General features: G+C 36.9%; 1 protein-coding gene across 4 annotated transcripts in view; it reads right to left on the reverse strand.

The window, feature by feature from the left end:
* LOC139712915 (iron-sulfur cluster co-chaperone protein HscB-like) overlaps positions 1 to 27,986 on the reverse strand; it is a 100,602-nt gene that overhangs the window by 50,793 nt on the left and 21,823 nt on the right. For all 4 annotated transcript variants that reach the window (XM_071624695.1, XM_071624694.1, XM_071624696.1 and 1 more), the window contains exons 2-3: positions 13,247 to 13,343; positions 12,328 to 12,417 (exon numbers count right to left, since the gene is read on the reverse strand). In XM_071624695.1, the coding sequence (XP_071480796.1) occupies positions 12,328 to 12,417; positions 13,247 to 13,343 (187 nt within the window). The remainder of the gene's footprint in view (positions 1 to 12,327; positions 12,418 to 13,246; positions 13,344 to 27,986) is intronic.

The raw sequence follows: 27,986 nt of genomic DNA on the forward strand, positions 1-27,986 counted from the left end.
ATTGGATGAATGGCTATATTATTTTAATAAGTGAGCACATATTTTGGGATATGAGGATTTTTACTTGACCTCTGACCATTTTATAAGTTTTTGCATTGAGTAATCTCCTCCAAGGTGTGGGGAAAAAGTGTAATTTCAGTATCCATTAAAGGAAACCAAAACCCACAGAGAAATGTGGATTGAGTGAAAACAGCAACATTAGTAGAACACATCAGTGAAAATTTGAGGAAAAATCCGCCAATCAATGCAAAAGTTATGAATTTTTAAAGTTTTGGTGTTGGAACTGCTGGATGAGGAGACTACTAGAGGTTATGGCGTCATGTGTGGACAACAATACAAAGGGAATTTTTTTTTTCATGAAAATTACACATTCCATCAACTTGATACTGACATATGTGACCGTGCACCACAAAAAGAACAAAAAGTTGCATCCCTTGATTTTACGTGAGGACTCAAAAAAGGTGAAATGGGTCAACCAAGTCAATCTCGAGTTTTTCATATTTTCAGAAAGAGCTATCCTTCTGCTACATTATTGTTTAGTTTGGGATCATAACATGCATGGGAAAGTGTGTTTTCAGCAGTTTTCTACTACTCTTTTTTTTTTTGCGGGGGGGGGGGGGGGAGGGGGGAGAATAGAATGATTAGGTATGTCTTAGAGTCGCCTTTTCATTACTTGTAATCCTTCAACACACTCTTCACTTTCAATTCTAATAACTTTTGAAAGGATAACTCTACTGCTTGGAAAGTTGGCATTAATCATGGAGAGAATGTGTTAATAGAACATGCTCAATTTCAGCTTAATCCGATAATCCCTTCATTGTTGTTGTTCCTGTGGTTAACATCCTATGTTTTGTCCCTTTCATTGTACAGCTAGCACAGCTTGGTACTGTACTTTAAAGCCTCTTTTCTCAGTTCACATTTTTTTTTTCCAGAGTGTGTGCTTTCTTTCTGGTATTTAGATAGGTTAGAGGAGTTGATTTGAATTGAGCTATATATAATTTTAAAGCTTAGAGTCTGTTCTTTAAAGGGGATGGCTAGTAACTGATCAGTGGGAATCAGTGGGAATGCTGGGGGATGATTGTTTCAATCCTTGTGGGATTCATTGAAGAGTACATTATATATCTATTGTTGAGTGAAAATTATTTGCTTCAGAATGGTCTTATATTCAAGTAATGCTCAGTTCAATGTTTCCAGGTTAGCATGCCTGTACAGTGTTGGGGCGATCATTAACAGCCCGTTAAAGATCGCCCCATTATTGCGGCCAGAGTTTTGAAGTAACTTGAACCTTGCAAACAAATCTATCTAGTCAGATTTGAAATGTTCAAAAGTCAGAAAAGGACAGTAGGCCTGGTCATAGCAAGAAGACAAAAATGTAAATGGTGATCTATTGAACCTACATGTACATGAAACAACAAATTTGAAACCAATCTTACATTGCTGGTGTGCTTTCTCAATGTTGTTGCCTCTGATTTTCTTTAGTCTCATTCGCTAGTTGCACTTGATTATCTGGCATCATTCAGTGGTACATTCAATACTTTCACATGGCACCTTAAGTTCTATGCCGAACGACTTGCAACCAGCAATATCATTTTGATCTTTCATGGAAATTATAACATCACCCCACTGCTGTAGTTCCTATACTGGTTAGCCGATGAGTGTTAGTTTTGTACTTCTACTCATGAATATGATATCATTTATATTCACTGCACAGTGACACAGTCTTCATGAAACAGCATCATAAGGGATTTGTTTCTTACTTTATTTTGTTTTTGCAGTGGGATTTATATTTTGAAGTTTTCAAGGTCTGCCTCCAGACAAAGAATGTTTGACATTACTTTGCTCTCACTCTCTCTATCTCTCTCATATTTCCTAAAGTTCTATGTAATGATAATCTTAGCACATTTAAATACATATTGTAATTTACGAATAGACACACTGACATGATCTCCTCTTGAGTGCGAAAATCCACTTGATAGCTTGATATTGAACAATTTCTCTTCATCAGCAATTCGGAAAAATAACAACAAAGAAAAACCAACTAGAAATGTCGCTAAGGCGACTGCTATGCCTCCACCATAATGCATGATTCTCCTAATAGGTCTATAGTACATGTGGACAATGTATAATTACATTTTCACAATATTGGCAAAATACTGAAATTACATGTTTGTCACAAATGTGTTGAATGTTCACCTTCCTTTACCTAGGTTTAATTAGATGAATAGGAGAGCATGTATTTGGGGATTCAAGGACTTTAACTTGACTTTGACTCATTCATAAGTGTATGAATACTGTAATTTTCAGGGTATGGAGAAAAAGTGTAATTTCTGTATTGAAAAGTCCACTGTCACCATTTTCTTTTGGCCTTTGACCCTAAAATTCATAGGATAATCACTGTCAGGCAGAACATGCAATAAATATGTAGTAAGTTTCAAGATAACTTGAGCCACTTCCAAGATATGGAGGAAAAAGTTAGTTCAGCACTTTCCCTTGATCTTTGACCTTTTGACCTTTGAGGCAAACCCCCGCCCCCCCCCAAAAAAAAAAAAAAAAGGGAAAAAGAAAATTTCCGGATAATCTATATAAGGTTATACATGCATACACCAAGTGTTAAAAAAAAAAAAATGCTGGCATTACAGAAATATGAGGGAAATAGTAAAAAGTGTTGCACTTGACCTTTGACCCCTGACCTTTGACCCTATGAACCCTAGATTCTCTAGATAATAACTGCCAGTCAGTACATGTATATATACTATGTTCCATGAAGATACCTTGAACAATTTCCAAGGTACGGAGAAAAAAGCAAGTTTTAATATTTTAACTTGACCTTTTGACCTTTAACCTTTGACCTCATGACCCGAAACTTTCACCAGAGAATCTTAATTGGATAATACAGGTATACACTAAGTTTCAAGAAAATATCTTCAGGCATTGCATAGATATGGAGGAAATAGTGAAATTTTACGTATTTGACCTTGACCTTTTGACCTTTGACCTTGACCATGTGCACCCAAAAGTTGATAGGCACAACTTCACCCCCTAATACACATACATGCCAAGTTTCATTAGGATACCTTAAAAGGTTTTGATAGTTACCCTGTCCACAAAATTTATTACGTACGGACGGAAGGACGGACGGACGGACGGACGGAAGGACGGACGGACGGACGGACGGAAGGACGGACGGACGGACGGAGGAAAAACCCGAAAACATAATGCCTCCGGCACCACTTCGTGGCGGAGGCATAAAAACAAACACATTGAAGCGAGTAGAACAGCAGCAGTGAATGCAAGTGCAAAAACAAATGTCTGGGAAATATAGTTTGAATGCTTTTCACATCGTCACAATCATGAAGAGAATCAGGCGCTAATGTACTTTCGTATCTATGAATATGTCTCAAAATTGACACTGCCAGCTTGTGCCAATATCACGAAAATACTACATAGGGTTATTTCTACTCACTTTTGTAAGTTTGAGCCAAAGTGGTTTTGGGCAAAAACCTAATTGTATGTCGTCGCTCAAAATAACTTGTTCTTTGGGCCTCACCAACGCTGCCCTAAATTCTGAAACTAAACGTAGCCAAATAATTCTCATCTTTAACTCTATATTTTTGTCTGCAATCCTGAGGTAGCAAATAGATTTCTGATTTGATTTTTACTCTGCTTTGAATTAGGAGATGAGCAGTGACGATCACACCAAAACAAACTAAGGGCCTACGTGTGGTACCAAGTGGCATAATTATACAGGTCTACTTTCTGTTCACTGTATGTGTACATAGACAAAAACAAAAGCCTTTTCTTCTTTTGTATGTTAGCATGGGGACAATTAGTGAAGTCTACCACTTAGACAAAAGGATGAAAGACTTGACCGATGAATGAAAGCTGAATCTCTCTGAGGGACAAAATTAAAGAAGATCCCACAGGACAGCATCCAAGTGGAACAATACAAGTAGAAATGCAAAGACAACACAGGCAGATCCAATAGCATACACATGCGTGGTTTACCTATGAGACTTTTTATCTATACACAGTTTACAGAGGATGCGCTCGCTGTGGATTTTTCCGGCACGACAAAAATACATCTTGGTGAAAAATCACGCATTTACTAAAAAATTTCCTATGTAAGCATACTCAAATTATTAGTGCAAACGGTAACTAGAGATTGGTGCTCGGCGGGTCGTGCAGCCGAGCACATGTATCCCCCGAACCCACAGCATCATACATCATCGCAATATACCGGGTGTCCCAAAAAGAGCGGAACGGTGGATTTCAGTACCTTGCGTTCTAAAAGTGAAAATTTTTTTGACATTAGAAAGAGCATTTTCCGCAGAAGACAATGATACCAAAATCATTACATTTGGTTTAGTACTTTTTATTCTACGCCAATTTCTGAAAATGCAGTCATTTTCAAATTTTGCCGGATTTTTGCAACTTATGAGATAATAATTTGAGTGCGATACGCGATCCATACGGTGAATATTGTGTAAGTTCGGTGATCCATGTCAACAAAAGATACAGCTTTCACACTGGGCACGGGCCAGGAAAAAAACAGTGTGTGTGTGTGTGTGTGTCTGTGTGTGTGTGCGAGCGCTCCTAATATGAAAGTGTTATCTTTTGTTGACATGGATCAGCGAGCTTCCACAATTCACCGTATGGAACGCGTGTCGCACCCAAATCATTATCTCATAAGTCGCAAAAAATTGAAAATGACTGCATTTACAGAAATTGGTGTAGAATAAAAAGTACTGAACCAAAGTTAATGATTTTGGTATCATGGTCTTCTGTGAAAGATGCTCTTTCTAATGTTGTCAAAAAATATATCACTTTTAGAACGCAAGGTACTGAAAACCCACCGTTCCGCTTTTCTTGGGACACCCGGTATAGAGCTCACACAGAAATTCCATAAATAAATACAGTTATCATGGCAACAATGATCCTCTCTACATTTTGCCTCTGGGTACCAAATTTGATGACAATAATATGATGCAGCGGTGTAACTCTGCAGAATCTAAAGTATCCTCTGGTAGTACCTGTGAGGGAATACAATTATAGAGTAATCTGGATGCATTGTAAACCTAACCCTCTTCCAATCTACGATTTGGATGAATTTGGGATAAAAATGTATAATATGGCAATAGGTGACAACAGGTATCAATGCAGACAATTTTTTTTTGTTTTTTTTTTGTTTCCACTTCTGATATTTTATTGTTTTGTTAACTGACAAAACGGGTTCCATGATAAATGCTGTGATGACAAATGCTCCGGCAAGGAATCCTAGTGTTGAAGCACACATAAAGCTTAACGCTTACCCTAATCCAAATCTTTAGTCTGCCTTGAACCTAACACCCAATCGTACCCATGGAGAAGAAACGCAGCCGGTAGAGCGCTCACAAGGAAATCTCTGCTATTTCCACAAAAATTCTTGTTACCATGGCAACGATGTCTCCGCCCACACCAAAAACAATATGCGTCTTCGTCTTACCATAATACACCTTCATGCCAAATTTGAAGATGATCGAAGACTTGCATCCAGTAGAGCGCTCACAAGCAGACCCTATTCGATTTACCGTTACATGTATAAAGACGGAACAAGCGAGGACGCCATCACCAAAAACCATAGGCATCTTTGTCTTATCATAACACACCTTCATGCCAAATTTGAAGATGATCAAAGAAGAACTGCAGCCAGTAGAGCGCTCACAAGCAGACCCTATCGAATTTACCTATTCATGTATAAAGACGGAACAAGCGAGGGCGCCATCACCAAAAACAAGAGGCCTCTTCATCTTATCATAATACACCTTCATGCCAAATTTGAAGATGATCGAAGGACTGCAGCCAGTAAAGCGCTCACAAGCAGACCCTATTGGATTTACCTTTTCATGTATAAAGACGGAACAAGCGAGGGCGCCATCACCAAAAACAATAGGCGTCTTCATCCCATAATACACCTTCATGCCAAATTTGAAGATGATCGAAGAAGACTTGCATCCAGTAGAGCGCTCACAAGCAGACCCTATTCGATTTACCTTTACATGTATAAAGACAGAACAAGCGAGGGCGCCATCACCAAAAACCATAGGCATCTTTGTCTTATCATAATACACCTTCATGCCAAATTTGAAGATGATCAAAGAAGAACTGCAGCCAGTAGAGCGCTCACAAGCAGACCCTATCGAATTTTCGTATTCATGTATAAAGACGGAACACGCAAGGGCGCCATCACCAAAAACAAGAGGCCTCTTCATCTTATCATAATACACCTTCATGCCAAATTTGAAGATGATCGAAGGACTGCAGCCAGTAGAGCGCTCACAAGCAGACCCTATTGGATTTACCTTTTCATGTATAAAGACGAAACAAGCGAGGGCGCCATCACCAAAAACAATAGGCGTCTTCGTCTAACCATAATACACCTTCATGCCAAATTTGAAGATGATCGAAGAAGACCTGCAGCCAGTAGAGCGCTCACAAGCAGACCCTATTGGATTTACCTTTTCATGTATAAAGATGGAACAAGCGAGGGCGCCATCACCAAAAACCATAGGCATCTTTGTCTTATCATAATACACCTTCATGCCAAATTTGAAGATGATCGAAGAAGAACTGCAGCCAGTAGAGCGCTCACAAGCATACCCTATTGAATTTACCTTTTCATGTATAAAGACGGAAGAAGCAAGGGCACCATCACCAAAAACACTAGGCCTCTTTATCTTACCATAATACACCTTCATACCAAATTTGAAGATGATCGAAGGACTGCAGCCAGTAGAGCACTCACAAGCAGACCCTATTGGATTTACCTTTTCATGTATAAAGACGAAACAAGCGAGGGCGCCATCACCAAAAACAATAGGTGTCTTCGTCTAACCATAATACACCTTCATGCCAAATTTGAAGATGATCGAAGAAGACCTGCAGCCAGTAGAGCGCTCACAAGCAGACCCTATTGGATTTACCTTTTCATGTATAAAGATGGAACAAGCGAGGGCGCCATCACCAAAAACCATAGGCATCTTTGTCTTATCATAATACACCTTCATGCCAAATTTGAAGATGATCGAAGAAGAACTGCAGCCAGTAGAGCGCTCACAAGCATACCCTATTGAATTTACCTTTTCATGTATAAAGACGGAAGAAGCAAGGGCGCCATCACCAAAAACACTAGGCCTCTTTATCTTACCATAATACACCTTCATGCCAAATTTGAAGATTATCGAAGGACTGCAGCCAGTAGAGCGCTCACAAGCAGACCCTATTGGATTTACCTTTTCATGTATAAAGACGGAACAAGCGAGGGCGCCATCACCATCATTTAGCTAATTTGAAGGTTTGTTATTCGGTAAGTGATAGGAATCGCCATTAATCCAAAGGTTTGTTAGTTTGAACATGAAATACGGTTTGTTAATCTAAATGTAGAGAAACAAATTAACAACCAAAGCCTTCGGTATTAAAAAAAAAATTAATTTTTTTTCACCTAAACGAATATCAGGCTTATTCCACTTTTAGAAGAATGAACCTTCTGAATGGCAAACTGTATTTCATTTTTGGATCAACAAACTTTCAGAATTAGAACTTTTGGAATAAAGAACCATCTCAGGAATTATTACAAAACATTTTTTCCATTTTTGGAATGATGAAACTTTGGAATGACGAATCAAGGGAATAATGGACCTTCCGAATAACGAACCTTTGGAATAGCCAACCTATCAAATTATGTGCTTTATACCCATTTTTTGAACATGTGTTTTCATAGTAAGCACGAAAGCACAAGCAACTCAATGCTCTCTCTGTCTCTTAAAAGTAAAATTTCAACAAAATTTAAGAGATACAATTAACATTGCTCTTCAGCAAACTATGAGTTTAAAAAAACAACATAATGTTATTTATATGCAGGGTTTCTGTGTTTTCATCACGTTACAACAGGAGTGCACTTGAACTTTTTTTCTCTTGTGCATGGGAACTCTATCCCTTCTCTGTTTCTTCTCATTTTCACTCAACTGCTCCCACAGTCTTTTATGTTTCCTTCTTGTCTCTTGCACATTACAGATTTCTGCCATCATTTCATCCTTTTCCTTTCAATTCCGACTATGATTGCGTAGCACTTTATGGATTTGTCCTTTTTTCTTCTTGGCCGTGGCATGTTCATGCTAAATATGGGGAATGAGAGAAAAATTGTTGTGAAGGGAAAAATAAGGCATAGAAAATATGACAATTACATGTACACCGAACATCCCTGATGGGGACCAAAAATGGATGTATTCATTTATCTTACTCAACAGATATACCCGGGGAGCATCTGTCACTATTACCTTCTACTACGTAATCCATGGATTTCTCCTACGAATGCACATATCTGTGAGCAAAATGTTTTACTTCTTTTATCACAGTTAAATTAAAGGCTGAATGTTATTCGCTTTTGGGTATAAGAGACTCAGTGATTTAGTAATATTTTCAAGTAACATAAACTTATCGTGCAATGATATTATTGTAATCATCAGATATTTCTTTTCTTGGACCGAACGTCCGTTAGCGTAACTTTGAGAACCTAAAATAGTGCAGATAATAAAGAATCTAGATTCAAGAATTCGTCTATACTGACAAATTAGGTGATTTGATGTATCTGGAAATAAAGCTTTTGAGCCCCGACTATGATTCAGATGACCCTATCTGATTTATATTTGTGATTGAGGGCAAAGGGCCATGTGATTTGTGAGATTTTCATCAAAGAAAAAGAAAATCACACCTGTTATCATGGCTATAGATTTAAAATGGAAAGGGCATATTATGCCAACAAAGAGACAAAAAAAGAAAATTTTGCATCTTTGAATCTAATTTGCACATCTATGAAATGATTCTCTTGACATGATTTATATGTGCGTAAAGTATGGGAGCAGTACTCCATGTATTTATCAAGATATATCGTTGACCCTGCTTTACACAGCCAATATGGCGTCTTTCATTTCCTGAAAGGAAATTTAGCAGGCTTTTATGACATGAAAGAAAATAGTTTCTAAGATCATCCTAGTGTGTTTGATGAGAAGAGTGTCGTCAGGTGTGAAAATTAGCAATTGTCCATTGTTAAAAATTCTCACCCATAGGCCTACACCTAGTTTTATCAACTTTATGCATTGAGTAATCTCCAAGGTGTAAAGAAAAAGTGTAATTTAGTAGAATTTTTAACATTTCAACCTGCCCATTGACCCAATGACACAAAAATTTCTAAAAGAATTGCTGTCAGGCAGTAAATGCATATGTACCGAGTTTCATGATGATACCTCAGCCATTTTGAGATACGGACAAATAATAGTCCAGGCGCAGCGACCCAGAAAAAATGACTTCGTTCAACCCACCCCGCAGAAAAGGTTTGACTGCATGGGGTGGTCGGTTGGACCCTCTGGAACACCCCTAGGTAGTATGTGATATCAAATTGTGGTATCGATGAAATTTTACAGGCCATTTTAGTTGCGACATGACCATATTCTTCGAGGAAGCGTCTGCGCACACTAAAACTACTACACGTACCACTAGTGCTGCTACAGGCGTCAATGCCAGTGGTGCGTGTTATAGTCTTAGCGCACAAAGACTTTTTCCGCGACAAACATCGGTTTTTGCCTGCAAACTAACTTTTCACGCTAAGCTGGGGTCGGTGTAGTGTAGTTTCCAGACGTTTTTATTTCGTCTTTATTTCTCCGAGTTGAAGCAAGCCAAGTGAGAGTGCATACCCAGCGATTGTGACGCCCAAACCGTTTTTTGTGGCAATCATTGAGCATGCACCCTCACTCGGCTTAGCGCAATACAGCGGGCTTCTGCACAACACACAAGCTGTAACTCAGAGAAATAAAGGCGAAATAAAAACAGCTAGAAATTAAGACTAGGGTCGGTAACGCTTGTCGCTATTGGGGCACTGAAAATGACAAAATTATCACAGTTTTTGCATTTATTTCAAGAAGGAATCATCGAAACGCCTTAAAACTATATATGTGCATGTTGCTAGAGATGTCAGCAATACAATGGGATACATTGTAAGGTATAATATTGTGCATGGTTACCATGGTAACCGGATGCCTACAGGTGATTGGTAACTCTCAAAAATATCTGGAATTTAGACAGGTTTGTTTCTTTTGCCTTTCGTGCACATCACTCATTGTAGATGAGCTCTACACTGTAAAATTAGTCTGGATAAAAGGGGAAAAGACGCCCAAGATTTTTCCCTCATTCTCTCCTCAGCATTAATTCATTACTGCACTTTTTGAATAAAATCTACCTATCATGATATATTATTTTATTCTCTCTCTCTCTCTCTCTCTCTCTCTCTCTCTCTATATATATATATATATTTTTTTTTTTACAATAGCTAACGAACACAAAAGTACGCTTAATTCTTTGATGGATAATCCAGCGCACGTGTATATTCCTTCTTTAGAAAGGAATTTATCGGTATTCTTGAATAAACTTCCTTTAAGAACATAAACAATCAATTGCTTTCCTCAGCTCTTTTCCAGGATTGTTTTGAATAACCATCGCTCTGTAAATACTCGAAAGAGCTACTATAGAATATTGGCTTTGCTTTCTGTATTCATCTTATTTGTAAGGGAAATTTGTGTCCATACATTATTAAAAACTATATACATTTGCCTATGCTTTGAAGTCAAATTTGTGTTGAAAGTACGACGGATGCAACTTTTTCATGCATTTTACTATTCGAGAATGATATCTTTCTTTCAATGGCCGTTTATTATGCCTTTGCTTACAAATTTTGCTGTAACTTGATAATGCTTCAAAATATTCTTCACATATACCTTATGTCATACACTTTATGCAGAAGGAAGGACATGCTTATTGAGCTTTTTGAAATTATGGGCTTTAGTTTTTGAGTTATTGACAACTAAATTCTGATTGGATAATACTGGTTGCCATGGCAACAGGGAAAACTTTTTTAACGAAAATCAGTAAAAAATTGTTTTTTTATTGCATCTATAAGATAAAAAAAACAATGTTTGCAGCAGCAGGAGGCATTTTGGGGGTTACCAGTCACCTTTAGGCATCCGGTTACCATGGTAACCATGCACAATATTATAATTTACAATGAATTCCACTGTATGGATGACATCTCTAGCAACATGTACATATATAGTTTTATGCAGTTTTGATGAATTCTTCATGAAATAAATGCAAAAACTGTGTGAGTTTGTCGTTTTCAGTGCCCCAAATAGCGACAAGCGTTTACTGACCCTAGTCTTAATTTCTAGCCGTTTTTTCGTCTTTATTTCTCTGAGTTGCAGCTTGTGTATTATGCAGAAGCCCGCTGTATATATTGCGCTAAAAGGAGTGAGAGCACACACCCAGTGATTGCGATTCGGTCGTCACAATCACCGGGTATGCGCTCTCACTCGGCTTGCTTGAACTCTTGAAATAAAGACGAAATAAAAACGGCTAGAAACTACACTACACCGAACCCGGCTTGGCGTGAAAAGTTAGTTTGCAGGCAAAACCCTTGTTTATCGAAGAAAAAGTATATGCGCGCTAAGACTACTACACGCAGCACTGGCACTGGCGCCTGTAGCAGTGCTAGTGGTGCGTGTAATAGTCTTGGCGTGCGCAGATTCTTTTACGTTTGTTCCAACAAATCATGATGAAAAGTGGCCAGTAAAATTCTACTGACACCACAATTTGGAACCACATACTACCTGGGGATGTTAATAGAGGTCCCATCTACCACCTTGTCTGGTCAAACCTTTTCTGCGGGGTGGGTTGAACGAACTCCTTAATTAATCCTCTTACAGGAATTAGCGCCTTGACTATAAGTGCAATTTTTGCACTTTCACTTGACCTTTGAACCTGTAGCCCAAAACTTTCCCTAGAAAATCTTTATCTGGCAATACATGTTTGCAGTATGTTTCAAGAAAATACCTCCAGGCATTACATAGAAAGGGGGAAACAGTGAAATTGTAAAAATTTGAACTGGACATCTTGACCATGAGCAAGTGCACCCAAAAGCTGAAAGGCAGAACTTTGTCCACTCACATGCCAAGTTTCTTTAGGATACCTCAAATAGTTTTCAAGATATATGGTGTCCACAAAGCTGATTACAGACAGACGTCAGGATGGCCGGACAACCCAAAAACATAATGCCTCTGGTGACACCTCGTGGTGGAGGCATAACAAACACAAGATGACAGAGATGCCCACAGTACTGGAAAGCTTCCCTCAATTACATGGAATATCCTGCACACAGTAAACCTTTATACTCATTTTGGAGTGCAAGAAGGAACATCTAGACAACTAGCAAAAGCATGGACCATTGTATCAAGCAACTGCACTCACCAGGTACATGCCTCTTGACAAGGGCTTGAGGAGAACTTTATACGCCTTGTTAACAGCAGATGACTGCAATGCTGAAAAGCTTTGCTCCATCTGTGTGATAAAAAGACGCAAGTATGTTTCAGTATGTGACAAGATTGATAGCACAGAATGTCGAACTGATTCTATTTGTATCATCTGTTTATTTCTCATACAAGTGATCTAGTGGACAAATGTTTACATTAACATGTCATTTCTAAATAATCAATCATTATTTTGTTGTTCAGTGTAATTCATATTCAATGTCATGTGTTTTAGTATGTGACATTATTGATAGCACAGAATACCTGCACTGAACCAAATCTCTTTCACTCACCTGGTTTTTCTCAGTTCAAGTGGAAAAAATTTCTACCTTGACATATGATTTCTTAAAAATCAAGCACTGTTTTGCTGTTTAATGGAATCAACATAAAAAAATACATTGCACAGTGTAATTATTTGTGCTCATTCCAAATTCTGAGGATTTGCCAATACCCAGGAATTATGATGGCTTCCCTGCCCTGAATTCAAATGAGTGCAGTTGCTTTATGTTTTGTTATTTATACTAATACTATCATTATCATTTTGGACAGCAACACAGTAAATAAACACTGTCTTTACATTTGATGAATATTTTCCTTAAAATAAATATTTTAAACTTCATTTGTTTTCTACTACAATAATCTTGCTAACTGTAGTAGCCACAACCATTCTGTGGGAATGCTTTGTAGTATAATGTTACATAAAAATAAATGACGACTACATGGAGGATCTAAGGATTCTATGATGGTGCATCAAAACCCCATATTGAGAATTTGTGCAGTACTTAAAAGGGAATGTGATCAATCACACCCTGGAAATCCTTATTTTTGTAATGCAATGTATCTTACAGGTAAACACAAACCTTTGAAGTATTTCCAAATTTGTCAGGATGGAGCACTCGCTGAAGATTTCGAAACCTGCTTGTCAGATCTGCAATATCCACATCAAATTTCTCTTCTCTGCAGAAAAATAAAATGTCATATGAATCTAAGTCAATTCCAGTCTAACCATCCCTACTAATAAAATGGGACCTAGATATAGGGAGATATCTGGTATAACAACTTAATTTTGTAGGTCTCATTACTTTTATTTCTGATATAACAAGATACCCATTATGATATCAATGTGTTACTTGAAACAAAGTTCCCTGTACTACTAAATTGAATAATTACTAAAACATTTTTGTGATAAATACTGAATATTTACGTAACTACCTAACCTTTTGATCCCTTGGAGATTGCAATTGCTGTTTCTACAGCTGCACTGAACATCAAAATCAGATGGCATGGAAGGGCATACCAGAAAACATTTGGCCCTACCCAGAACCATATCTGCTGGATTTATATGAAAAATTTTCTTTGCTCAATTTTCCACTAATATATAATATCAATTTCTGGTCAGTTTTTCTGTTTGCGTTTGTTACATACTCAAAAAGCCTGCATCATTTCAGTGATCCCCAGCATTTATCCCCAAGTTGAACGAGACATGAAAACTCGTCACTGTAAAAGACAAGTTAGGTGATACGCTGGGAATCATCAGATATCGGTCACCCGTGTAATATAGCGACTTCAAGTTTTATTGTTGCAATAATATCTGAGTGAAGTCAAATTTTTTGTACCTTTATAATTCAGATCAAATTGTTTGTCATCATCCGCAAACCACATGGAAAGTCCCGTGTGTGTGTGTCTGCGTGTGCAAGTAGGCCTAAGTAGATTAACAGGTTTTCTTAGTACAGTGTATCTGTACCATGTCGTCCTTGACACAAACAAATTGAAACATGACAATAAAGTGTTTCATAGATCATATCTTGACTTTGATATTGGTCTTTTCAAATATGAACTTTGACCCTTATTTGCATAACCAAAACTGCTGTATCTAATCCTGTCATTATATAAAATGATCAGTTGGGAGAGCTCTTACAGATACAAGCCTGTAAAATTTTCCGGCAGTAAAACAATGAAGCGTCCAATACAAAACAAAGCGAAATAGAGCGAGTGTGTGCCTTTACATGACAATGGGATTTATACCTGGATGAACTATGCCGCTATATTGTAACTACTCACTGAACCCTTTTAAGGGCTCTGCTGCTTGAGTATCCATGTTCAGCTAGATGAATTGTAATTTGGCGATAACTAAAAATTCACATGAGCAATAGAAGCACTGTAACTTACGATACAAAACAAGGGAAATTGCGTGTTTGTGTTCGTAGGGGTGCTTATACTTGATGAAATAGTAAGATAAATGACGTTGGAGTGAAGCTGAACTTTCTAAGAAAAAAAGAAAAATAGAGAAATAGAGAAAAAAAAAAATCAAATCAAATCAAAAGGGCATCCTTTGGGACTCGAACTCCTCGTCCTCCAGTATGGCATTATGAACACGCAGCGCGCTAAGCGACTGAGCCACACGGTTCTCCCAAATGTCAGATGCGAAACTTAACTCTATATAACACAAATGAATACGAAAATTCTTCGTCTTGATACCATTCACCACACAAATTTACTTCGATATTGAAATGTTTGCCCTGATAGTGTCTGATTGATATTTCCATGCCAAATTGATAAAATTTGTCGTCTCAGGTAAAACATATTTGACTTTCAAATGAAATAGAGCAAAACTAAAACGTGCCCACGTACGTGAACTTGCACTGAACAATAATCACGTCTTCAAGTGACTGTGATTGACTGTGATGGCGCTATTCAACTTCCCACAACTGGCCAGGTTGGTTCGATCAATATACAGAACTTTGCAAAGATAAATCGGGAATCGTTTCGTCCAGATTCCATTCTCATTTTCAGTTTTAAACTAAAAAATTGTCAACATGATGTGGATATTTGGAAAAATAAAATGCATGATTACTACAGCTGATTGTGTCAGCCACAATACACCTAAGTTTAAGAAGACATAGAGCAAAATCAACTGAGATACAGGTGCTAGAACATTGTCAAGTCAATGCATGGTTGTGAGAAAAATCACCTCCCATAGACATAACACATAAATTTGGCTGATTTTGAGTCTTTGTCTTTAATCACAATTTCCAGTATGAAAACATTATCAAATTTCAAAACAATGACATGGGCTTGAAAGGGAAATGTTCACAGTACAACATATCTGAATTTGGGATAATATTGTTCTAAAACAACAGAGATCAATTAAAGGGTCAATTCTTAGTCCCCTTTTATTTTCAATTTATGTCAACAGTCTACCCGAGTGTACTTCAGAAGGTGTTATAGATATGTACGCTGATGATACGATTCTCACTGTCAGTGCTAATGACGCAGCAGTTTTAGAAGAAAAGATAACTGTTGCACTAAACAAAGTAATGGGGTGGATTAAGAAAAATTGTCACGTCCTTAACGCTGACAAACCTTCTGTCAGGATTATCGGCTCCCATGCTAATCTTGGGAAAATTGAAAATTTCAGTATTTCATTAGATGGTAGTCTGATTAAAAGAGTTCAGTTCACTAAATGTTTACGTGTTTTAATAGATGAAGAACTGAAATGGTCTAAACAAATCGAAAATGTATGTAAACGTACCCAAAAAAGTGTCTGCATGATAAAGAGAGCGAAGGCCTTTTTGCCCTAACAATCCCTAAAATGACTTTATAATAGTCTAGTGTTACCACAATTTGATTACTGTTCTGTTGTTTGGTCAAACAGATTTCAATCCCACACAACTAAGCTACTGTTAGAAAAAATTCAAAAGAGGGCAGCACGAATAATTTTGGACAAAACATATGACACACCGTTGGATGATTTATTCAAAACGTTTTGAGTTCAGTCGCGTTATGATGATATATAAATGCGTCCATAACTTAGCACCTTCGAACCTTCAGGTGCACTTAGTTAAGCCTAGTGATGTACATGAACATCACACAAGGCTAACAGACAGTGGAAATCTACGTGTGCAAAGATTTCACTCTGATTGTCACAAGTGCAGCCCAATTGTATCCTCTGTACTTGAATGGAACAGGCTAGATCATTCAATTAGATCAGCTTCTTCCATATATTCATTTAAAAGATTGTTTAAGCAAAGTTGTTATTTGTAAGAAACACATGAAATTTATTCTGGGCTAGCTTCTCATTCCTGTATAATAGCGTTTTAATTGTTATTTCGGCATTCTGGTGAACTCTTGCTGTGGCATGTACTTTTTTTTATGTTACTTTGCAATGTACAGTATGCTGGTATGTACAAGTATCTACACTGTATGTCATCTTCTGTATATACGTTTTGCTATTTAATGTACATATGTTCATCAATATTACTCAGGGCTCCATGGAAGACTACTATTTATTGGTGAATGGGCTACCCTGACAAAAGATTAGAAATAAATAAATAAATAAATAAAAAATACCAGCAAATGAATGGCAGAAACAGTACCTAAAAAAAATGATTCCACTTTTTTGAATTCAGATGACAATATGATGACGTCATCGAGTTTTCCTCAAAATATTGATACTTGAAATGTTATTTACAACTCATATGCTTTTGTAATATGCAATAAAAACATAGGGTTGCTGGACGTTTTAAAGAGCTATGGCGAAATAAACAAAGACATGTTTTTTCACTATATTTGCATGTAGACGCGCGCGCAGACAACTTTGACGCCAGTGCATTCCTTTGTTACAGGTCAAAATCGATCGGAAATCAATAGATACTGTTACTCAAAGTATCAGGAATCCAAATCAGTTGAAAAAAGTGCATTTTCATGTTGCTTACGTGCTGTTAGCGTGAAAATGCGCGGACAGATGCGTACGCGCGGAATTTTTTGAAACGCTTAAATAAAATTGTCTGAAACTTCGAGAAAACCGGTCAGGAAGTTGATTTGAGCATTTTAAATTTTTAACGCACACGTACGCCTGCGTCATGATGACCTGGGTAATTAGCATGGTAATGGACGATTAGTCATGATTTAAACTTTATGTCTACCAAAATTGATGAAGAAATGACATTTAGTTATGATCTATCATGTGACATTGTCTGAAAATCACAAAATGGCACCTAGATGATGTCAGAGACATGTTATCATCATGAAAATGTTATTGTCGCTAGATATTGTCATGAGATATGTTGACTGAAAATTTCATGTTATTCCGTCATGTCATTGTTGAGATATAGACGACACAAAATTGTCCAGAAAGAAAGAAGAATAAAAAAAATTAAGGAAGATTTTAGCAAACACCATAGATGATACGCTGATAGCGTATCACCTAATTATCCTTCAGGTTTATGCCACGTTCAAGTGTGTATGTGTGCATACTTGCCAACTCTACCGCTTTGGGCGGTAGACTACCACTTTTTAGAGGTTTTGACCCGGCTACCGATTTTCTCTTCTGATCTACTGATTTTGTAGCAAACCTACCATAAAATGAAATGGAAGTCATATTTTCCCTTCATTGTGCGTTGATTCCCTAAAATAAGCTAGTAATTAGAATACTAATGATAATTTCAAGGAATTCATTCCTCAAAAACGCCGTATTCAGCCTTCTAATATGCACACATGTATGCACACTGCAGTAGCGCACTAATCTCTATCATATCTACGTGCGTGCAAGACTTACTGTACACGTGTACTTGTAGCTATATAGAACCACGCATAATAGTAATGTTTTGGTAGCTCACGTTCTGCAAGACGGTGAATGCTACGAATGGAAACCCTCCCAAACACTGCAGAAGAGAGCAAAATCTGCCACGTACAGGAATCTCACAGCCAGGTCATCTACTAATTAATTTAGATTTGGTGAGGGCAACATTATGTCTTATTCATCAAACTAGCTCCACAATAGAAAGTACACTATAAGGGGATAAATTATTTGCCAATATGTTTGATTACTTTTTCACATATGCTTAGCCTACAAAAATTATTTACCAATATGTCTGATTCTATTTTTATATGTATAGTCTACAAAAGAGTTCATAGATTTACATGGATTATATATTTTTTTATCAATACCAAGAACCCTTCAAAAAGGTTAAAAAAGCATGCACCAAATCTCATATTTTGATATTGAAAAACAAAAAAAAGTCCACACCGTGGGAGGGGGAAACCCCCCTCCCACACCCTCCCCCCCCCCCCTTGCGCGCAAGCGCGCTCGGGCTTGGTCGCTTCGCTCCCTTGCAAAATCTACCTCTTCAGGATTTCAAAATGTTGGCAAGTATGCGTGTGTGTCACACACAAACACACTGCTATAGCTTCTGACCATTCGAGCACTGAGAATTCAGGGTTTCTGGGACGAACACTAAACTAGGGCTTTCTATAGCTCAGTCGGTAGAGCACCGGGCTAGCAATCTGGAGGTCTCGGGTTCGAATCCCATTTTCTTTGCTCAATTTTCCACTAATAAAAAAAAAAGACCACACACTTACTCATTACTAAACACAGGGTTTCATCCCATTCTCCATCATTAAACAATGAAATCTATGAACCTCTAAAGGCTGCCATACATGTATCTAAAGGATAAGTCCACCTTCATAGACATGTGGATTGAGTGAAATTTCTGCTCAAGCACTGCTGGATGACAAGACTACTACAGCTTGTGATGTCACACGTGTAGAATGATACAAAGAAAATATAAAGCAAATTCAACATTTTAACTTTTCTCGCATAATAAAACTAGAAATGGCTACTGGATAGCTGCTAATGCCCCAGTCACACAGTTGCTCAAACAATGCTCTGCATCTGGCGTTGCATCACAAAAAGTGTAAGTTTTAAATGGACCTTTTGGATGCAACGCTGGACGCAGAGGATTGTTTGAGCAACTGTGTGACTGAGGCTTAAAATGTGATATTTGACCATGTATAAGGAAATCGGGAGAAGCATCAAAAACTGTGGAAGAGTAAACTATGATGTACTATATATAATCTAAACTATGATGTACATCATACATAATCTGGAAGAAGTCAGTCTAAAATGTGACTGTCAAATGCATGCAAGACAGCAACCAATGTGCAACATTAGACCTGTAAAAGATGGAACACTGGGGCAGCATCAGAATAAAATCAGGTAGAGTAAAGTACATGTATGGTGCTTCTTAGAAATCTGAATGGAATCAAGCCAAGTTTCATTAGGATACCTCAAATGGTTTTTTAGTTATGCTGTCCACAAAATTGATTTCGGACAGAAGGACGGATGGACGGATGGACGGAAGGATGAATGGAAGGACAGACGGACGGACGGATGGACATACCGAAAACATAATGCTTCCGGCAGCACTTCGTGGCGAAGGCATAAAAAGGTGATTGCCGGAGAGGAATCAAGACAAAAATTAGAATGTGATATTTGTCCCTGTAAAAAAAAGTGGATCTATAAGAGCATTATTTCATTTAAATTTTGGCACATGTGACAGCTATGAAATATATTGTGTAGTTGTGCAAATTTCATTTTTCCCCATATTTTTTATCTTCATGTCAAACATTGTGTTGCCATGGTAACAACATTCCGTGGTCGATGGATCTGACTTTCTTTGCTAAAAACCGAGTATTTCTCCTTTATGTGTGGTCAATGACTGATAGATATATGGTTCCTGTACAAAATTGATCTTTCGTCATTGTTACAAAATGTGTAGCCATGTTAACAGCATATTTTGAATGAAAATCATAATGTTATTGTGAATTTATTTAACTCCCTCAGCATTTGAGCAATTTCATTTAAATTTTGGCACATGTGACAGCTATGAAATATATTGTGTAGTTGTGCAAATTTCATTTTCCCCCATATTTTTTATCTTCATGTCAAACATTGTGTTGCCATGGTAACAACATTCCTTAATTGAAATCATTGTTTATTCCAATACCTTACTCGGGTTATGAGCACTTGAATTGAGATAATACATGGCACACGTGACTACATGCTGTATTAGTGAGCAGAGTGTACATTTTGTTCAATGTTGAGCGGTACATTCCCATGGTATTCTTTTTTTTTTCTCCAATAGAAAACATGCAGATGATCATTACTGGCTGAGCTGTCTCCATGGGTGTTGGGTAGGGGTGTTACTCACGTTGAGAGATAGTTTTGGTTATCTATGAATTTATTATTTTTCTCTCTATCTTTCGCTCTTTCTCTCTCTCTCTCACAGTTCTGTTTTGTTATCTGTCCAAATATAATGAAGTTAAAATGAAATGTTGCAAGGGAATATAGTTTACATGGAAATTTCAAATTCATACATTGTTCATTAACTGTATGCATTTTTACACGCAGTATAGGTTTTGATGTCGGTAGTCATTCAAGAGCTGACATATTATATGCAATGTATCATTTTTTTTCTTAGTTTTTTATTTAGAAAATGACCTCTGATATCTGAATGGAATAAGAAAGATTGGTAGGTTCACATATCTCAAATTGACACTTGCAAAGAAACAGTTGTTTTGTTTTTGTTTTTTATGTATGCCTGTTAATGAAATTTGTATTTTTTATATTGTAAACTGACTGTTTTGAGTGCACCAGGTGGGTTGGGGAGGATGGCCTGAGGCCTAAGTCATTTAGTTGGCTCTTTCCAGACCCGGGCTACCCAACCTGGTGCCCCCTTACCACTCCAATGTACAATTTTCTGATTTCGAAAAATGTATTTGTGATTGAAAGCCGAATAAATAATAATAATAATAATAATAATTACATGAAGTATAGACACATCCAAAATCTTTTGACTTGTAGCTCAGATCATGGTAGACCTTCATACCAAATTTGAACAAAATTTGAAATGTACCGGCAGCCTATAGAGCCCACATAAACCATCCACCAACAATATGACCTTTGACCCTATAAAAGACAGAACACAGCACATCCAAAATATATAGGCTAATAGATTACATCATGATAAACGTCCATACCAAATTTGAACAAAATCTGTTCACAAATGTAGCCTCATAGAGGGCACATGAACCATCCATCAACAATGACCTTTGACCATATGAAAGATGGAACACTGGGGGCAGCACATACAAAATCTACAGGCTTGTAGATTACATCATGATAAACCTCCATACCAAATTTGAACAAAATCCATTCACAAATGTAGCCTATAGATTGCACACAAAGGATCCATCAACAATATGACCTTTGACCTTGTAAAAGACAGAACACTGGGGGCAGCACATCCAATATCTATAGGCTTGTAGATTACATCATGATAAACCTCCATACCAAATTTGAACAAAATCCATTAACCAGTGTAGCCTATAGATAGCACACAAACTATGCACAAAAATATGGCATTTTACCCTATAACAGACGGAACACTGGGGGCAGCATCACCCAAAGTTACAGGTGTGGAGATATTACCAATATGAACCGCCATACAAAGTTTTTAAAAAATCTGTCACGGTTTGTGGCCGCTAGAGTGCACACAAGAATGTGACGCAGCGGCGTAATGCCGCTGAATCCAAAGTATCCTCCAGCATACATGCTGGGGGATACAATAACACATGAATTTTTAAAGTATCTGTGAAGTCACTAATGAATGAGAAGACTACTACAGTATGATGTCACATGCGTAAACTGATATCAGGAAAATATAAAGAGAATTTCACAAATTTCATTTTTTATTTTTATTTTTCATTTTATTAACACATTAATTCAGGATTGCTTGAAAGCATGAGCTGTTTTTGGTCAAGGTCCGGAGACAAAATATGAAAATACAAACAAAAATGCAATCATTACAAAGAAAAAAGTGCACATTTCCTTGACTTGTCACTGACATTTATTAAAGATAATATCATTCCCTCCTGCCTTTTAAAAAAGGCAAGTCAAGTGTCATTTCTTTATGTGAGGAAAGGGAAAATGTTGAATTTTCTTTGTATTTTCTTTGTATCATTCTACACATGTGACATCACAAGCTGTAGTAGTCTTTTCATCCAGCAGTGCCTGAGCAGAAACTTCATAAATTCATAGCTTTTGAATGGATTGTCCAATTTTTCTAAACACTCACTGATGTGTTCTACTAATATTGCTGCATTCACTCAATCAACATGCCTATGAAGGTGAACTTGTCCTTTAAGAAATGTGCATGGTACTTTGCGTGTGATATTATGGTTGATATTATGCACTAGTGTGCCCATATTTCATGTGATATTATGAGATTACGTGTCATCTTACACTGTGGCAGCAATAGCGAAAAAGGGGAAGTTGTGTTGACATGTTGATCATTTTAACACACATGTAGGTGAGAGAAGGCAAAATAATATAAATTATAATACTCATTTAGTTGCCATGCAGTTATCATTCATAATAAGTTTGTAAAAGAATTGCATCATTTCAAAAAATCCACTCAGAATTTCAGCTACTGAAAACAAGGAATGTTCTCATGCATTTGAATTTTGCAAATTTTGCAAGAGCACAGATTTGCGAAACATGTGTAAGTTCTTGTCCACAGCACTATATGCACTGAATACCAGTGACAATTCACGAAAATTTCATGCTCAGAGAAAGGCCTTCTTGCTTTACAGTAAGTGCAATCATGGAAATCATCATCTATTCTTACCTTCTCTCCAAATATCACAAAGCAACTGTTGGTGTGAAAAACTGACATCCTAATGTTTATCAGTACATCTATACCTAATGACTAGGCTAAATTCCATGCAAATCCACACTGAGGTTTCCAGTCATGCTAACTAGATGTGGGTATATGGATGGATAGAAAGACGTAACATGAAGACAAAATTCTTCCAAAATTCCTCCAGCATCCTTACAGAGTGGAAACACAAGTCTAGTATACTTGCAGTCAGAGCAATCTTGATGATTTTTCCCCTCCTTTTCTCATTATTTCTACTCCAATGAGATTATTGTGTATGTGTGAGTGTGTAAAATCATGGTTTGACATCAAGCAGTGGCCGAGTGGATGAGGGCCACTAAAAATTGGTGCCAAGCCACCAAATTTATCTTTTGGTGACCTGACAGGCAACTAGATTCAAAATGGATTGTTACTTTTGCTTTTATTTTGCGCCATCACAATTTCAGATTTAAAGATTTCGTGGTCCGAGCAGGCAACCTGACAAAATATGTGTGGTGTTGAGTCCCATAGGCTCATACTTACAGAGATATTACATATACATCAATACATAACTTGAAGGGGTGCTCCAGTGAAGTGGTATGAAGGTGCTGAACAGGGTTATCTCACCACACATCAAACACAGCAGCTTCAACCACATAATACATTGTAACACTGCATTATAACTGATAAAAGTATAGTTAGAAAATATCACATTCCTTCTGATAATATAACAAATAATACAAACATAACATGCTGACTTGTGTGTGTGTGTACATGTGAACATATTGCTGGATCTACAAGAGTTGAGACATTTTGGGGATCAATTGAATATTTAGGGCCTGTTTATGATTCTATTAGACAGATAAATCTGCCTTTATAGTTTGGGGGCCTCTTGTTAACTGTGTTGTAGACTGTAATACCTACCACACAGGTAAGAAGAAATCCCCAAATAAAAGAAAAACAGATGTATTGCCCATTATCTACCACATAGATAGTAATAACAAGAGGCCCCTGAACTATATTGTAAACGCAAAAAAAAATTCTGGGTGCATAAATTTTTTTTTTTTGCATTTTGCGCTACTTTTTTCTAGCGCGAATTCTAAAACCTGTGAAAATATCGTTACAATGTTTTTTACACATATGAACGGGTTGACAATCTTGCAGTGCAAATTCAAGAACCCACAAATATAAAAACATATTTGTGGGTTCTTGAATTTGCACTGCAAGATTGTGCAAGAGACTGCAAGAGTGGGAAAAATTAATCGTGCAAAAATATGGACATTTACAGTAAGTATTGTAGATTTCCGGTTTAGAGTGAAACCCTCAGTTTTCGACCACCAACCAGAATCTGGACACTTATCACTATAATCACAAGCCAGCAAATTTTATTATCACAACAAACGCATACGGGCCATTCTCCAAAATAGTGTGCAATTACAGTTGTACAAATGACAAAAATTTAACATCAAAGATTTCATTCACTTTTTATCTATTCAGAAACTTTAATCCCTTTGGAATACAATAAAAATCAAAGAGTGATATTTGAAAGCTCATATATTTTCCTAGAAACATTTCCAAATGCAGTCCTTTTTTACATGTTAAAACCACATATCAGATACATTACCAGAGATAGCATCTTTAATAGAAAGTAGCTGATTGTCTGCTTATTTCTTGCTTTAAAATGGCAATGCCTTGATGTAAAATTACAAGCTTACAAATAAACAAACATCACAGAAACATTTTGGAGTTAGCCTTGATCTAATCTGTAATAAAAATAATCATGATTCATAAAGTGAAGGCTAAATAAAAATCAAGAACATATCTTCCAGCTTTAGATATATAACCCTAATTTAAATTTTTACCTGCATTGAATTATATCAATAATCTCATTGATTATGTATGAAACATGAATAAGTATTACACTTTCATAAATAGCAAATGCCATGTAACATCTCTGCTAGGTTAAATACATTTTGGATTGAAAGAACAGTGTGTGGTAACGTATCTGACGTATCAGAAGTTCCGTTAGCATGCGTTATAATATAATTTCATACTCAACATCAATCATGCCAATATATATTTATTCTACAACTAGCTAGCAATAACATCACAATGATATGTGACTATTTTTGGTAAAACACCACAGTTCTAAAAGTACAGAATGTTCTCTTCATAGATAGAAGATAAGAGATAACTCTTCAATAAAACTTTGAGGTATACGTGAAATACAAGAACCTAACACACAAATCCACAATTTTTTCTGATATAGTTCTGAAATTTTGTAATTACACGGAAGATGGTAAAAATGAAGTTGAAAAGATTTCTATGCAAATAATACACATGAATTTAATTTTTTTCCTGTCTGTAAAAAATAAGGTCTCAAGAATCAATTAACGATGGTAATGTATCTGACACAGCATATATGTTCATTGACACATTAAACTATTGATTTACATCAAGCCCTGATCAAACATGATTCAAAAAACCTGATGCAAAAACATTAGACATCAAATCCTGTTGTCATTTTCAGAGCATAAACATGCAACTAAGGAAGTGCTCTTGACTTAAACCATAATACTGAGCGCATTTTATGTAGATAAGATGCAAAATTATAAAGAACAAAGGTAGACCATTCATGTAGCTTTGTTTGCTCTGAAGTTGATAACAGAAGGTGGGTACCAGACTTCAGCCCTTGAAGTCCTTCTAAGTTGATTTTTACAGACACAAAGTTATATTGATACGCATGTACAAAACACATACACACACACAAATAACAAACAAACACAAAACAAAGCAGAAACTAGACTTGGATTTTGTCAACACTGACAAATTAGGCGATCCGATATATTCGGAAATAAATGTTATGACCTTTGACCCTAATTTACCTAGAAAAGACAGTGTCTAATGAAGTAGTTGTTATTTCATGAAAAGATGTACTTGACATGGACTAAACATGTGCAAAATGTGGGGGTGAAAGGGCATGTTTTTCTTGAGCTATTGCAAAGAAAGTCACCGAGAGAAAGACATATCTCCCAACATTGAAGCTAAGCGTCAATTTCAACCAGGTCTTTGGACGTAATCCCGACTTCCAATAAGAATATGGATCACATAAACGATAGCCCAAAGTTTCATCTACAACATATTAAAATCTGGAAGAAATTCACTGAAGGATGAATTAGCTAGTGCTCGATAAAGACAGTCATGTCATTTTTCATTTCCAGAAAAAATGTACTCGCATAGAGATAATACCTCATTTGCACAGCCAAAATGGCGTCCGACCACAGCGTCTTTATTTTATAAAATGATCCATCTATCGAGGTCCAAGTGTGTGCAAAATATGACGGTGATACCATATACACTGAGATTACACAATGAACTATATTTGACCTTTGACCCCACTTTACACAGCCAAGATGGCATCTGAGCAAAAAGTTGTTAATTTGTGAAATGATTCTTGCAACATGTTCCTTACGTGTGCAAAATATGGGAAAGATAGGACATGTATTTACCAAGATACAGGATTAAACACTTTTGACCTTTGACCCTAATTCACCTACCCGAGAGAGTGTCAGAGGAAGTAGTTATTTTATGAAATGATGTTCGTGACATGAACAAAACATGTGCAAAATATGAGGTTGATAGCCATTGTTGTTGTTGATCTATTGCACAGAAAGTGGAAGAAAGAAAGAAAATAAAGAAAAAGTTAAGGTATTATACAGAAATTTGAAGGAGAAGCATAAAAGATCAGAAAAAGACAAAGTCAGGAAGGGAGAATACGACTAACTAAAGACTAGATCCGAGAATTTGTCAAGACTGACAAATTAGGTGATAAGATGTACAAATGATTTCTGAGATTCTCATTGAAGAAAAGGGAATCAAATCTTTCATCTCAACAGATTTGAAATGGAAAGGGCATATTATGTTAACAAAGAGACACAATGAACCTCACTTTGATAAAAAGCCATTATCTTATGAAATGATCCTCTTGACAAGGTCCATATCTGTTCAAAATATGGTGCAATATGCCATGTATTTACCAAGATACAGGATGAAATTGGTTTGATCCTTGACTCTACTTTAGACAGCCGAGATGGCATCCGATTAGAAAGTTGTTATTTCACGAAACTATCCATATGCCATGGGCTAAAGGTTTGCAAAATATGGGAGTGATAGGGCATGTAGTTACCAAGATACAGTACAAAGTAGTCTTGACCCTTAACCCTATATACCTCGCACAGCCTAGATGGCATCTGAGTCAAAAGTCGTTGTTTTATGAAATGATCCAGACACCTTAGTCCATTTATGTACAAAATCTGGCCCTGATTGAGTATTTAGTAAGCAAGATACAAAATAAAGAATATTTGACCTTTGAACCTCATTTGCACAGCCAAAATGGCGTCCGACCAAAGCGTTGTTATTTCACAAAATGATCCATCTATCGAGGCCCATGTGTGTGCAAAGTATGGCGGTGAAACCATATACACTAATGAGGTTACAGAATGAAGTATATTTGACCTTTGACCCCACTAATACAGCCAAGATGGCATCTGAGCAAAACCTTGTTATTTTGTGAAATGATTCTTGCAATCTGGTCCTTACATGTGCAAAATGTGGGAAAGATAAGACGCGTATTCACAGAGATACAGGATTAAACACTTTTGACCTTTGACCCTAATTTACCTAAGTACCCAAGAGGGTGTCGGAGGAAGTAGTTGTTATTTTATGAAATGATTTTCGTGACATGAACTAAACGTGTGCAAAATATGGGGTTGATAGCCATTGTTGCTGTTGATCTATTGCACAGAAAGTGGAAGAAAGAAAGAAAAATAAAGAAGGTATTGTATTTGTATAGAAATTTGAAGGAGAAGCATTAAAAAAATCAGAAAAAGATAAAGTTAGGAAGGGAGAATAAGACTAACTAAAGAAAAAGAAGAAAAGAGTATTTTTAAACTAGAAATGTCGCTTTGGCGACTGGTATGCCTCCGCCATAATGCATGATTTTCCCAATAGGTCTAGATAGTACATGTGGACACTGTGTGATTACATTTTCACAAAATTGGCAAAATATTTGAATGACAAGTTCATCACAAATGTGTTGAATGTTCACCTTCCTTGACGTAGG

This window comes from Diadema antillarum, unplaced genomic scaffold (assembly GCF_040938485.1).
Source record: "Diadema antillarum isolate AM-2024a unplaced genomic scaffold, OU_Dant_1.0 seq00001875_RagTag, whole genome shotgun sequence".
Lineage (NCBI taxonomy): Eukaryota > Metazoa > Echinodermata > Echinoidea > Diadematoida > Diadematidae > Diadema > Diadema antillarum.